Source organism: Bos taurus, chromosome 7 (assembly GCF_002263795.3).
Source record: "Bos taurus isolate L1 Dominette 01449 registration number 42190680 breed Hereford chromosome 7, ARS-UCD2.0, whole genome shotgun sequence".
Classification (NCBI taxonomy): Eukaryota; Metazoa; Chordata; class Mammalia; order Artiodactyla; family Bovidae; genus Bos; species Bos taurus.
The window spans coordinates 4,337,975-4,351,987 of record NC_037334.1 but is presented as its reverse complement, the minus strand read 5'-3'; the positions used below and the strand labels follow the sequence as shown (position 1 = coordinate 4,351,987).

The 14,013-nt window shown below is 56.2% G+C and overlaps 1 protein-coding gene across 3 annotated transcripts in view; it reads left to right on the top strand.

The window, feature by feature from the left end:
* Positions 1–14,013, top strand: part of UPF1 (UPF1 RNA helicase and ATPase) — a 33,583-nt gene that overhangs the window by 16,768 nt on the left and 2,802 nt on the right. For 2 of the 3 annotated variants that reach the window (XM_005208480.5, XM_010806543.4), the window contains exons 5-22: positions 228–408; positions 1,527–1,688; positions 2,313–2,430; positions 2,580–2,678; positions 3,129–3,237; positions 3,393–3,552; positions 3,656–3,774; positions 4,194–4,358; positions 4,452–4,566; positions 5,369–5,512; positions 5,887–6,100; positions 9,082–9,199; positions 9,595–9,751; positions 9,918–10,060; positions 11,449–11,623; positions 12,134–12,215; positions 13,405–13,566; positions 13,699–13,916. In XM_005208480.5, coding sequence (XP_005208537.1) covers positions 228–408; positions 1,527–1,688; positions 2,313–2,430; positions 2,580–2,678; positions 3,129–3,237; positions 3,393–3,552; positions 3,656–3,774; positions 4,194–4,358; positions 4,452–4,566; positions 5,369–5,512; positions 5,887–6,100; positions 9,082–9,199; positions 9,595–9,751; positions 9,918–10,060; positions 11,449–11,623; positions 12,134–12,215; positions 13,405–13,566; positions 13,699–13,916 — 2,641 coding nt within the window. The remainder of the gene's footprint in view (positions 1–227; positions 409–1,526; positions 1,689–2,312; positions 2,431–2,579; positions 2,679–3,128; positions 3,238–3,392; positions 3,553–3,655; positions 3,775–4,193; positions 4,359–4,451; positions 4,567–5,368; positions 5,513–5,886; positions 6,101–9,081; positions 9,200–9,594; positions 9,752–9,917; positions 10,061–11,448; positions 11,624–12,133; positions 12,216–13,404; positions 13,567–13,698; positions 13,917–14,013) is intronic. The other variant, XM_002688526.7, reaches the window with a different exon arrangement.

Here is a 14,013-nt window from a genome sequence, read left to right as displayed (position 1 = left end):
GGAATGTCATATGACCCTTTTGGGGTGTCTTCTGGTTAAATCATAAAAGTTTTAAGAGTTCAGACCTCAAGTGCATGAGGAGATGCATTTATTGCTAACAATTTAAAGGCACTGTGATCATACAGTAAAATGTAGGGAGCACCACTCTGAAGTAAGAGGTAATAAGCCTGGGGCAGGGGCAGAGGTCATCCTCACCTGGGCTCTCCCCGCCCTCGGGGTTTCTGCAGGCAGCCCTGTGCCAGTCAGAGCAGCCTCAAGGACATCAACTGGGACAGCTCCCAGTGGCAGCCCCTGATCCAGGACCGGTGCTTCCTGTCCTGGCTGGTCAAGATCCCTTCTGAGCAGGAGCAGCTGCGGGCGCGGCAGATCACCGCCCAGCAGATCAACAAGCTGGAGGAGCTCTGGAAGGTGAGGGCCTGTGGCAAAGCACGTCCCGCTCCGTGCCACGTGTTGGTGGGGGAGGGGGCTGGGACCGGGGCTGGGGTCCTCAGAAACAGGAAGGAGGGTGCCAGGGATGCCTCCTGCCAGGCCTCTGGGAAAGGAAAGCTCTGGCCAGTGGAGTTTTTCTGTTCTTGTTGAGGGCAGGGGTGGCTGGTGGGAAGGAGGAGGATGGGAGCTGGTGGTCAGCGACTGCAGCTGGACACGCCAGGAGGAGCCGGGCCCGAGCAGACAGCCGGGACTGCGGTATACTGTGTGAAACCTGGTTGGGCTTGAGACGTGTGACATGTTGGAGCCAGGGCGACACCAGGCTGGGGGCCCGCAAGATTCCTGCCCTGCCCACAGGCCGTTCTCCAGGGAAGCCCTCCTCTGGTTCTGGCTGCTTGCACACACACACATGTACACATTTTATTTATTTTTGGTGCAGGATGTGGGGTCTTGGTTCCCTGACCAGGCATTGAACCTGCAGCCCCTGTAATGGAAGCTCAGCATCTTAACTAGTGAACAGCCGAGAACTCCTAATTGCTGTTATAATTAATTAGGCTAGAGATTTTAATTAGGCACCCATATAATTTAAAAAATGTGAATTTATCTTCTCTTCAGCTGCAGGGCAAAATATTTGTGAAGCATTGGCTAGCAGGGACCCTCTCCACCTTGATTTTCAGGTTGCCGCAGTTATCTCACTCTTCTTGTTTATATCTAAACAGCCCACTTACCTGCCAAGAGAGAGTGTGTTTCTCCTTTTGGTGCAGCGTAGTAGGATCAGGAGGAAACGGGGAGGCGGGCCTTCCTTTCTGTTTACACACTTGGGGAATCCAGTGCTCTTTCTGGCAGCTGGGGAGAATAACCTCTCCCGTGTCAGGGGCTAGGTGTTGGTTGAGGAACGTGCCCACCTGGTGGGATAAGTGTGTCAGGCTGTGTTCCTGGGGCTTCCCCCTCTGTGTGTCACGTGGGCTTCCTGATGAGAGGGCTGGGCCACTGGGAGCCCTGCTCGTCCTGAGAAGTGATGACGGGTGTGCACTCGCATACAGGGCGTCTTAAGTAGAGGTGAGAATGGGGAAGAGCGTGGTGCCGGCTCTTGTCTCTAGGAGAACCCTTCTGCCACCTTGGAGGACCTGGAGAAGCCTGGAGTGGACGAGGAGCCGCAGCACGTCCTCCTGCGCTACGAGGACGCCTACCAGTACCAGAACATATTTGGGCCTCTGGTCAAGCTGGAGGCTGACTACGACAAGAAGCTGAAAGAGTCACAGGTGATGTGGTGTGTGCACGAGGGCTTGTTCATTTTAACAGAGCATCTCTCCTCAGGTCTGCGGAGGGTGGGTTTCTCTGCAGACTGCACATGCTGACTTGGGCCTCGGTGCAGCCCCTGAGAGGCGGAGCCGTGGATAAGGACAGGCCTGTGGGCAGGTGCTCTGCCACTCACGGCCAAACATCCATCTAGGTGCTGTCTGACCTAAAGTCCAACAAACATTGCTTCCAGTTGGGTTTGTAGCCTTTGCCTCAGCGGGGAGAGTCAGACCCCAGGAGCCCACAGCACCCTGAGGACGCTCCTGTGCCCATTCCTCGGAAACTGCACGGGAATCGGGAGCCCCGAGGCTCACGGGCCATGTCCTCAGCCGTCAGCTTCCTTCTCTCCCTCCACCACCCACAGAGCAGCTGTCTCCAAGAACAGACGTCGTGTGGGGGGGTCTTCTGGTTGTCCTCTGCAGGTTTTGGGGTCCTCACACCTTCTCTCCCGGATGTGCCCTGGTTGGTGTTTCAGGCTGTCTGGTGCTGCTCGCCTAGAGGCACCTACCTATGGAAAACAGACACGAGGAGCCCAGACCCGTGTCTGTGTTGCAGGCTAACAGGGCTCTTATTTTTTATATGCTCAGACTCAAGATAACATCACGGTCAGGTGGGACCTGGGCCTTAACAAGAAGAGAATCGCCTACTTCACTTTGCCCAAGACTGACTCTGGTAATGAGGATTTAGTCATAATTTGGTTAAGAGGTGATTTTAAGTTTTAAAATATTTGTGACTCTAAGTAGCATAAAATTCCTAGTTTCACCCTTGTAAAGTGTCCCTGAATTTGAACTGTTGGTGGTGGTGTCTGTGATGCGTGTGCAAACGCCGGTTTCCTGTTGTCTTCTCTCTGTAAGACATGCGGCTCATGCAAGGGGATGAGATATGCCTGCGGTACAAAGGGGACCTGGCGCCCCTCTGGAAAGGGATCGGCCACGTCATCAAGGTCCCTGATAGTATCCTTTGTGTAAAGAAGGGCCGGCCCAGGCACCCTCTGCCCCAGTCTCCGACGGGCTTGTCCCGAGTACAAGAGACCTGTGTGGGCCACCATGGAGAGCGGTCTTGAGGCCTCAAATGCAGGGAAGGCTGTGTGCAGCCCCTTTGACTCTGGTTTGTTTCAAGCCATCAGGCTCTAGTTGTCCTAGCTGATACAGAGCTGCTTAGGCAGAAACCAGGGTACTCCGAACTGTGTGCCCGAGGGCTCTGTGGAACCTGGGCCCTGGGCTTGGCTGTTCCTTGCTGGATGCCACCCTAGGCTCGTGGGGAAGACGCCCCTGGCTGCAGTGGCCGGAACCTGCCATGGAGAACACGGGCCTCTCGCTGTGCTTCCTGTGTCTGGTGCAGAGGGGCTGTCTCCTCAGTGAGTGAAGGCTTTGACAAGGATGAGACTTAACTCGGCGGTGTAGATTATGGCGATGAGATTGCTATTGAGCTTCGGAGCAGCGTGGGCGCCCCTGTGGAGGTGACTCATAACTTCCAGGTGGATTTCGTGTGGAAGTCAACCTCATTCGACAGGTATGCCCACCCCCTTCCCCTCGTGCTTGCCTGTGTCTGCTTGGCAGGCCCTGGCCCTCGGTGTGGCTGCAGTCTCCCCACTGCTCCGTGTTGTGGGGAGCCAGGCTGCCTGGCAGCTTCGTGTGCCCGCCACTGAGCTGGAGCTTCCCCTTCAGAATGCAGAGCGCACTGAAAACCTTTGCCGTGGATGAGACCTCCGTGTCGGGCTACATCTACCACAAACTGCTTGGCCATGAGGTGGAGGATGTGATCATCAAGTGCCAGCTGCCCAAGCGCTTCACGGCACAGGGGCTCCCCGACCTCAACCACTCTCAGGTTCTCACCTGTCCCGCGGGCAGGAGGGTCCCAGGCCCCAGGGCCTGCGTGCTGAGCGGCCCTCCGCCTTGTCTGCACCCCTAACGGCTACTTGTATCCGAAGGTTTACGCCGTGAAGACTGTGCTGCAGAGACCACTGAGTCTGATCCAGGGCCCACCGGGCACAGGAAAGACCGTGACCTCAGCCACCATCGTCTACCACCTGGCTCGGCAAGGCAACGGGTAGGGCTCTGTGCAGCCCAGGGTGGGGAAACGGAGGGGCCCAGCATACCTGGCGTGCTGCTTCCTACGCCGTTGGTAGTAGGTCTGGCCTCTGTGGCCGCTTTTAACAAGTGAGCTTGCACAGGGTAGACTCATCCTCGGTTGTGTTGTGCCTGTGTGCACCTCAGCGCTTGGAAAGTCTCAGCAGTGTGGTCACGAGGTGATGACGCCGGAATCAGGAGTTAGTGGGGAGTGGCATGCACAGTGTGAAGATCAGGAAGTTCAGACCATCCACCTTGTTGCTCCTTCAGCACCATGTCACTCCTGGCTTTAGTCTTAGAGCTTGAGTCGGCTCCCCTGCCACCTGTGATCCAAACAGTGGTCTTGCTCTGGGCTCTTCTCTGGGCGAGCACTGACATTGCGCTCACGTTTTATTGAAGGCCTGTGCTGGTCTGTGCTCCAAGCAACATAGCCGTGGATCAGCTGACTGAGAAGATCCACCAGACCGGGCTGAAAGTCGTGCGGCTCTGCGCCAAGAGCCGCGAGGCCATAGACTCCCCGGTGTCCTTCTTGGCCCTGCACAACCAGATCAGGAACATGGACAGGTGGGTGTCGGGTCCCTGGCCTTAAGGCTAGGCACGTCTCCCCGGGGCAGGCCCTGGGGGCACCCACCTCCTGCTCACACGCTGTGTTTGCAGCATGCCAGAGCTCCAAAAGCTGCAGCAGCTGAAGGATGAGACTGGGGAGCTGTCGTCGGCGGACGAGAAGCGTTACAGAGCCCTGAAGCGCACTGCCGAGAGGGAGCTGCTCATGGTGAGCTCCTCACCTGCCCTGCTGCCCGGGAACGGGTCTGGGCCTTTGGGCTTTGTCTTCCTCACTTGTTCACTTTGGGCTTCCCTGGTGGCTCAGACGGTAAAGAATCTGTTGGCAGTGTAGGACACCCGGGTTTGCTCCCTGGGTTGGGAAGATTCCCCTGGAGAAGAGAATGGCAACCCACTCCAGTATTCTCGGCTGAGAAATGCCATGGACAGAGGAGCCTGGCGGGCCACGGTCCATGGGGTTGGAAAGAGTGGGACACGGCTGAGCAACACTTGGAGTTTCACATGTTCTTTGGGCCAGAGGACCTGTTTGGATACATTAAGTCCATGTGTAGCGCCTGTAGTGGGTTCTTTTCTATTTGAGGAGAGAACTCTGATACCGTCCTCCGTGTGCTTCCTCTGAGGTCACACAGAGACATCTTATTGTCTGAAATGACAATTGTTTGCGGTAGAGTCCACTCCCTGCCAGCCTCCCTGTGGCTGGACTCTTGGGAGCCTGGTCCTGGTCTGTGCCTGGAGCCCGGGGCAGGTCCAGAGCGCTGTCTCCTACTCTAGGTGACGAACCAACTGAAACCATGGTTTCCCTGGCTCGGCACTGCCCCTCAGAGGCTGTCGTGAGGCACCACGCCCTTTTTTAGGCATGACTCGCAAGCACTTAGGATCACCACAGCCTGGACTGTAGATTCTGTCAGGAAGGGTGTGGACCAGAGTGGCGTCTGCGTCCCGTCCTGCCTGCCCTTTGGGGTCTGGGAGCCCTCACCTGCAGGTGCCCTGAGGCCTGGCGCTCTCTTCCCCAGAACGCAGATGTCATCTGCTGCACGTGTGTGGGCGCAGGAGACCCGAGGCTCGCCAAGATGCAGTTCCGCTCCATTTTAATCGACGAAAGCACGCAGGCCACCGAGCCAGAGTGCATGGTCCCTGTGGTCCTTGGAGCCAAGCAGGTGGGCCAGAGCACGTCCATCACGGTCTTATTTGACGTTTTGGGTACACTCTCTTTTATTCTAGTTCTGTGTGGTACTTAGTGCTGGAGGTTTGCTTTAGTGTCCTAGGCTCTGTTTCCTGCCCTGGCAGAGCACAGAGGGGTGCACAGCAGGCTTTGAGGGGGTCTTCCAAGGGTGGGCGCGGCACAGAGTGCCTTCGTGAAGGTTCAGAGCATGTTCCATGTGTATGGTGGGCAGTTTTCCCACTCCAGGTCAGTGTCTTGCCACTTGAATTAGTGTAGTTGGGTGGTTGTATGGACCCCAGTCCTCTTAGTCCCTGAGTGGACATGTAGGCTGTCCATGTTTGAACTGTGATGCGGGCCTCTTTATCACAGCTGATCCTCGTGGGTGACCACTGCCAGCTGGGCCCTGTGGTGATGTGCAAGAAGGCGGCCAAGGCCGGGCTGTCGCAGTCGCTCTTTGAACGCCTGGTGGTGCTGGGCATCCGCCCCATCCGCCTCCAGGTCCAGTACCGGATGCACCCCGCGCTCAGCGCCTTCCCGTCCAACATCTTCTACGAGGGCTCTCTCCAGAATGGCGTTACCGCAGGTAAGCTCGGCCCAGTGCTGGGAGTCTGGGGACAGTGCCTGGTCTCGCTTCCTTCTCAAGTGGCCTTAGGTGGTGACTGTGTGTGTAGGGGCCCCTCAGAGAGGTGCAGTGGGCAGAACGTATGCTCTAGAGTGCAGGACATTCTTGGGCATGGGAGAAGGGGAGCCCGCATCTTGGTAAGATTTGCAGAGTCAGCTGTGAGGATTCCCGCCAGTGGTGCATCACACACAGAAGAGGCGGTGAGACAACTGCCTGCCCCACTCCTTCCTCTGTCAGCGGTTCTCAAGGCCTGTGTACGCCCGAGAGCAGACTTCGGCGGTGGCCCTGGGGTGTCGGGCGCCTTCGGGCTGTGCTGACACCTGCGGTGCGACCAGGCTGCTGTGAATTGGCACCGCCACACACCTGTGGCAGGCCCTGTCCTGAGTTCAAAGTGAAGAGTCCTCCGTTTACTGGTCCCTGAGGCGCGTCCTTGGGATTCTGTGTGGGGTGGGAGAGGATGGTCTCCCGAGACGCTTGGCAGGTGTGTGAGGTGCTTGAAGGAAGGACCTACACGCTAGTTACACAGACTGGACAGCTCACAGGCATTTTCTTCAGAGGGATCAAAGCTGGCCTGTGGCTTCAAGGAAAACAACTCACAGTATTCATCACCAGTGATAAAATATGAGACTTCACTCCAAAATGAGGGTTTTGGAAAACGCGTGTCCCCTAGTATGAGCTTACCATGTCTTCCGGGTGCCGAGTAAATTTTCTGATGAGATCGTGGTGGTGACATGTGTCAGGGGTGTCAGCCTTTGGAAGCCCTGCCTGACAGGGTGAGCAGCACATCCCATTCCAACAGGCAGCAAAGGTGCTTCCATGTCACTGGGGGTCAGAGGCCATGCAAGTCAGGGCAGAGCAGAAAGGCCATCGTCCCTGAGCTACAGGGTAGCCTCCCATCCAGTTTTCAGATAGAATTGAGATAATGCCACAGTAGTGGGAAAGGTCTTAAAAGATGCTTCCTGGGACCTCCCTGGTGGTCCAGTGGCTAAGACTGTGTGCTCCTGGTGCAGGAGGCCTGGGTTCAATCCCTGGTCAGGAAACTAAGATCCCACACGTTGCAAGTAAGGGTTCATGTGCCACAACTAAAGATCTCAAGTGCTGCAACTAAGAACTAGCACAGCGAAATAAATGTTTGAAAACAAACATGCGTCCCTTTTCCAACCACTTGCATCTGTGAGGCCTTTCTAGCCTCACATGCTGTGAGGGCTCGCAGGAGACTGGGAGCAGGACTCGAGTAAGCTGGAGAGTGAAGTGAGTTGATAAAATTCACTTAAATATATATTTTAGTGAAATATTATTTTTCATAAAAATATTTTTAAGTTAATATGTTCATCTTTCAATGAATTTTTTAAATTATTTAAAATTTTGGGGTTTTAAAATACAATATATATCGGTAGATGTAATGCACAGAAATAATAGCTGTTTGGACTGCTCCGCTTTCAGAGTGTAAAGAGACGCTGAGAGCAGCATTCGTTTGAGAGCTGCTGATTTAGAGTCTTGTTAAGGCCAGCAGCCTATCACATCAGCTTTGTTTAGCCCACTTTGTAGATGAGGAGACTGAGGCGGAAAGTGTGAGTGCCTGTCCACGGCCACGCGGCTGCTGTGCAATACAGTCTTGACCCTTGGGGCTGCTGGTCTGCCGGGTGGTAAGACTAGAAAAGGCCAGGTCACGAGGAGCTTGTTGGTGACGCAGCTGACACTTGTTGGGAAAGCCACCACTCAGCACTGGTACAGACTCCCGCTGGCCTTGCTCCACCTTCTCCATGGCATCGGCTCCACAGGTTGCTGGCGGTGGTTCACTGCTGAACCGTCACTGTCTGGGACATGGCACCCCCGAAGTAAGTTTTTTAAAAACTGAGGAAGTGTAAAGAAGTGCCCAGGCTTAGTGAGCTCTCACGAGGGGACCGTGTCTTACCAGCACCTGCACCTGGAAGCCCCGCCTCACCAGCACCCTGCAGCCCAGCAGCGAGCCCTGTCTGGGATGGTGCGGGCGCCCCGCCCCAGGGTGGCCGATGTCAGTGGTGGGGGCGTGTCTACAGCATGGGAATTAGCCGGCACTGTTTGCTAGCCCTTGCCCTGTCCCTCGCAGGTGGTTAAATGTTTGCCAGCCCCGAGCTTGCTCTAGCCACTGCCCTCACTTGAAACATTGAGTCTTTGCCTCATTTTCAGCTTGACATAAAAGGGATCATACCATGTGTCCTCACAGCTCAGGCTTTTCCTTCATCTATGGTAGTCTGTTTTGGTGCAAAAATTCCAGTTTTTTTTTTACATTAATCTGATTAGGCGTAACTCCAGTCAGAAATTCCCAAAAGAATGGATGGACTGTCTGATTGGACAGACTGATTTTCAGCATCGTAAGGACTTGCAGAGGGCTGAGCACCTAAGATGAACATAAAAGAGCTTGAGGACGGTGGCAGCTCCTACTCGGGGATGTCACGAGTTGCTGTCCAGCTGCAGTCCCAGAGGCGCTGCGCACAGGCCTGAGATAGAGTCCAGAGGCAGACGCACCTGTCCGCACGCCCTGGTCGGGACAAGGCGTGGGGGTCAGCAGTGTCGTTGTTAAAGGCCAGGTGTGGGTACACACGAGTCCCTTAAAGTACATCATAAACCTTCTGGAAGGAGGTAGAATGTCTTCTTTACCCTGGGGCAGACATAGGCCGCAGAAAACACTAACAGTGAGATCTGTTCCGCGAGTAAGCCAGCTTTGTACCAGCTATAGTGCTAAGTGTTGCTGGGAGTTTCGTCAGAGGACCCCCGCCAATGGCCTCCCCTGGGACCCACAGACCTGGGTCAGTTGCTGGAGCCTGTCATTTCCTGCTCTGCCGTGTGCCTCCACCCAGGATAGAATGGCCTCCACTCTGCTCTCCACCTCAGCTCACCCAGGCCCGCTGCACTTTTCTTCTCTAACAGGATGTTTTCTTTTTTCTCTTCCACGATGCCAGCGGATCGTGTAAAGAAGGGGTTTGACTTTCAGTGGCCCCAACCGGATAAACCAATGTTCTTCTATGTGACCCAGGGCCAAGAGGAGATTGCCAGCTCAGGCACCTCCTACCTGAACAGGTAAGCAGACTTGTCTGTGGTGCCTGCTGGCCTCGGTGACAGCTTTCCCAGCGGCTGCGCACCTGTGGTCTTGTTTAACGTGGTGAGACTTGTCCTTGTTTTCCTTGTGCTCATTCTGTCCACACACTTAGACCAGCAGCATAGGTCCAACCTCATCTTCTCAGTGTATGTTTCCTGTTGAGCAGATCCTTTAGGAGCCCCCATGTGAGCCTTTTCTGTCCCTCCTGACTCCGTTGGTAAATGCTGGGCTGCCCAGCCATGGGTGTGCCAAGCAGGGCCTCCACAGGGTTGCACTGGAGGCGAGGCTGCCCCTGAGCCTTCCACAGCTTCTAGCCTTGGGGGGGTCTCAGGAGCCCAGAGATGGAGCCTGGGAAGTGAAAGCCTGACTTTCTTAGGACGGAGGCTGCAAACGTGGAGAAGATCACCACGAAGCTGTTGAAGGCGGGCGCCAAGCCGGACCAGATCGGCATCATCACGCCCTACGAGGGCCAGCGCTCCTACCTGGTGCAGTACATGCAGTTCAGCGGCTCCCTGCACACCAAGCTCTACCAGGTACGCCCCGGGCGCTGCCCTTCCACCGCCTGGCAGCAGGGGGCTCTGCCAGCTTCAGGTCCCAGGCTCATCTGTGGGATTCAGTGGTGCATTTTGATACACTTTGTGCGGGCTGAGAGCTCCTTGAAGGAAGCCTGTTGGCTGACCGTGATTATTGCACCTGTAGGAGGTGGAGATTGCCAGCGTGGACGCGTTCCAGGGGCGTGAGAAGGACTTTATCATCCTCTCCTGTGTGCGGGCCAATGAGCACCAAGGCATTGGATTTTTGAATGACCCCAGGCGACTCAACGTGGCCTTGACCAGAGCACGGTACGGAGAGCTGAGTCTCGCTGGGCCTTGCAGAGGCGGCCCCTCTTGCATAGGAGGCTTTCTGAGATGCTGGGAGGGGTTAGCCCGAGAGCTGCTCCCTGCCTGCTTCTCCTCCTGTCAGTTCTCGCACCCCAGCCGCGCCTTGGGCTGTGGCACGGGGCACGGTAGAGGGGCCTCGGCAGTGCCGGGGTAGAGGGCTCCCAGCAGCAGTCTGGAGAGAACCTCTGGCCCGTGAGTTGTCTTTGCTTCTGCGTCCTGGTGGCTTTCTGTCCGGTTGCCTTGTTTAGCTGTGGAATACAGCTTTTGAAGTAGTGAGTGACCCAGAGAATCAGCTGGACCCCATGTCACCCCCACAGGAAACCAGCAACAGCCACCCTTGTGCCAGCTGCAAGCGGGACTCACGTGCACATGTTGGTTCCCTCCCCACTGAGGGCACCTTGGTTTTCCTTTGGTAGCCAGCATAGGCAGGGGAGCCCTGAAACAGCTGATGAATGTAAACTTTCCCCAGAAGCTTGGCTTGGGCACCAAGTGGCGTGCCCAGCCCGTCAGAATGCCTGAGGCAGCTGTGGAATCTGCCTCTGCCACGTGTGACTTGGTTGCCCAGGAGGCTGACTCAGGTCTGCAAATGAGGAGACTCGTCTCTGAGTACATCTTCCCACAGAGATGTTTTGACATCTGGGCTCAACAGAAACCTGCCCTCAAATAAACCCAAGTGCAGGGTTGGCAGCTTACAGGATGGGCTCCAGTGAAAGTCACCTCAGTTTGCAGTTACCCAGCCATCCCCAGCATTCCCAGAGGGTGCTGCATAGGCAGGCCGGGCATCTAGGCAAGGAGGTTGAGGGTGGCTCTCAATGTTCCTGTGTGCTGAGAAGATGGGCATGGTGGGCAGGGTGCCAGGGGAGCTGCCTGGGTACCTTGCACTTTCAGTTCAGTCTCTCAGTCGTGTCTGACCCTTTGTGACCCCATGGACTGCAGCACGCCAGGCTTCCCTGTCCATCACCAACTCCCAGAGCTTGCTCAAACTCCTGTCCATCGAGTCAGTGATGCGATCCAACCGTCTCATCCTCTGTCATCCCTTCTCCTCCTGCCTTCAGTCTTTCCCAGCATCAGGGCCTTTTCAAATGAGTCAGTTCTTTGCATCAGGTGGCCAAAGTATTGGAGCTTCAGCATCAGTCCTTCCAATGAATATTCAGGGTTGATTTCCTTTAGGATTGACTGTTTTGATCTCCTTGTAGTCCAAGGGACTTTCAAGAGTTTTCTCCAACACCACAGTTCAAAAGCATCAAATCTTCAGCGCTTAGCCTTCTTTATGGTCCAGCTCTCACATCCATTCATGACTACTGCAAAGCCATGGCTTTGACTAAACTCTTGGTTTCTACCTCTTGCAGATACGGGGTCATTATCGTGGGCAACCCGAAGGCCCTGTCCAAGCAGCCGTTATGGAACCACCTGCTGAACTACTACAAGGAGCAGAAGGTGCTGGTGGAGGGACCCCTGAACAACCTGCGGGAGAGCCTCATGCAGTTCAGCAAGCCCAGGAAGCTGGTCAACACCATCAACCCGGTGAGTGCCCACCGCGGGCGGGGAGAGACTGCTGGGAACCCCCTCCTCCCCAGGCCGGTGTTCTGGGCCTGTGGCAGTGCGTGATGGCAGGTGGGACTTGTGACGAGTACGAGCTGGGGTGGGCTGAGCGCGTCAGTGTGTGAAGACGAGCGGTGCATGCTAGCCTGTCCCCGAGAGCTCCCACGCCAGGCGTCTCAGTTGTTCTGAGGCTTTTCTCTTCTTGGCCCTTGTGGAGCACGGTGTCACGGTGGCACCCAGCAGCTCGCAGTCAGACCCAAGCAGCTGGGAGCGTGGTAAACCCATGGTGCTCTGGGGCTTAAGGAGTGGGTGCTGCCCGAGCTGTTGGGCATCAAAGGCAGGGTCAGGCGAGGAAAGGTGGGCAAAGGCCAGAGCGCATGAATGGCAAGCCTCTGTGTGTGCAGCTTGGCCACCTCCCAGGCCACCAGATGTTTGGAAAGTTCTTCCTTGTGTCAGCATGATAAATTCCTCACTGACCTAAACCCTTTGCAGGGAGCCCGCTTCATGACGACAGCCATGTATGATGCCCGGGAGGCCATCATCCCAGGGTCGGTCTATGACCGGAGCAGCCAGGGTGAGTCTCTGCGGGGGACCGCCTGGCCCCGCACTTGTTGACTCTTCCCACACCCACACCTTCCAGCCCTGTCACTCCTGCCTGACCTCTCATGCCTCTGTCCACAGAAACCTGCCTGGCAGTGAGCGTTCTTTCTCAGCTTTGCTTGTTTGAAATCAAATAATTGGTTTGGGCAATTTCTCAAAAGACTAATGTTTTTAAAATAATACAGCTCTGCATACGCAGTGGTGTCTCAGCAAATCTCGTAGCTCGGTCAGTTTGCTTCTACGCCCTCACCCCACCCTGCCTGCCCTTTGCTCTCCTTCTCCGTGGGAGGGGCACACCTGCAGCCTCGTCTCAGGTTTTGCTGCTTTCCCTGAACTCCAGCTCCATCTGTCAGACCTCAGGGTTGGGCGCCCCGCCTCTCTAGCTGGATGAGGCTTCCGTGTACTGTGTACTAAGGTCCCTGCCTCCCGGGACCCTTCCCCGAGCCAGCTGTCATGGAGGGCCAGCACCTCGCCCATGTGCTCTGCCACCTGCCCAAGTCTCGCAGCTGCCTTTGGCCTTCTGCATGCTTGCCATTCCCCTCCAGGGCAGGTGGACCCCAGCTGCTCCTCTTCCACAGGAAATTGTTAGAGACCCTTTCCCTGCTGCAGTGTCCTTCCGGTCGTTAGGCTCAGACTGGGGGTTGTGTTCTTAAATAACAACAGATCTTGTCACCATATCTGATGAGTACCTGTGTAGCTGAGGGTGTCCTGGGTCCATCCTTCATCCCTGAGGCCCCCGTGGATCTGCCTTGACCGAAGGTTGCCCTGGGGGCTTTTGTCTTCCCTGAGATCCACTGGTGTATCAGGCTTAGGCTTTTTCTTAGGGGTGGCGGTGGGAGCATGTAATGTAACATTTGCAGTAAAAAGGGCTGTTGAAAGAAATCAGAAATGCAGCATGGTTTCCGTTTTTCACATCCCCGTAGGCCAGTGGTTCCCAGAATCCCCCAGGAGAAAAAGTTCACTCCCAGACACCAGCCCCAGGAGGCTGTCGGGTGGGGAGGATGTGTTGTACGATTCGGCATCAGGTGACTTTGCTGTCGGAGCACACCAGGCAACGCTGGGACAGACAGCAGTGAGAGGACAAGACAGATGCTCCCGCTGTGGGCAGAGCAGGGCTCGTTTGGATGCGGTGTGACGCCTGCCGTTCACCTTGTGTCTTACAGGCCGGCCCTCGAACATGTACTTCCAGACCCACGACCAGATTGGCATGATCAGCGCCGGCCCCAGCCACGTGGCTGCCATGAACATCCCCATTCCCTTCAACCTGGTCATGCCGCCCATGCCGCCACCGGGGTATTTTGGACAAGCTAATGGGCCAGCCGCAGGTGAGCGCTGAGCCGGGGTCCCGTGGGAAGCCGGTTTCGCCTGGGCTGGACTCACACCCTAGGGTTGAGCAGGCGTGCTTGTCCGTGAGGCTCAGAACCTCTTTCAGGGAACCCTGGACTGCTGTCTTTCAGGCCGAGGCACCCCGAAAGGCAAGACTGGTCGTGGGGGGCGCCAGAAGAACCGCTTTGGGCTTCCTGGGCCCAGTCAGACGAATCTCCCCAACAGCCAGGCCAGCCAGGATGTGGCGTCCCAGCCCTTCTCCCAGGGCGCCCTGACCCAAGGCTACATCTCCATGAGCCAGCCCTCCCAGATGAGCCAGCCCGGCCTCTCCCAGCCTGAGCTGTCCCAGGTGAGCCCTGGCCCCTTAGCGTGAAGCAGCACACCCACAGTGGGGTCAGAGCAGCCCAGGGAGCCCTCTTGGCACACCCAGGCCCGGTGACACTCTC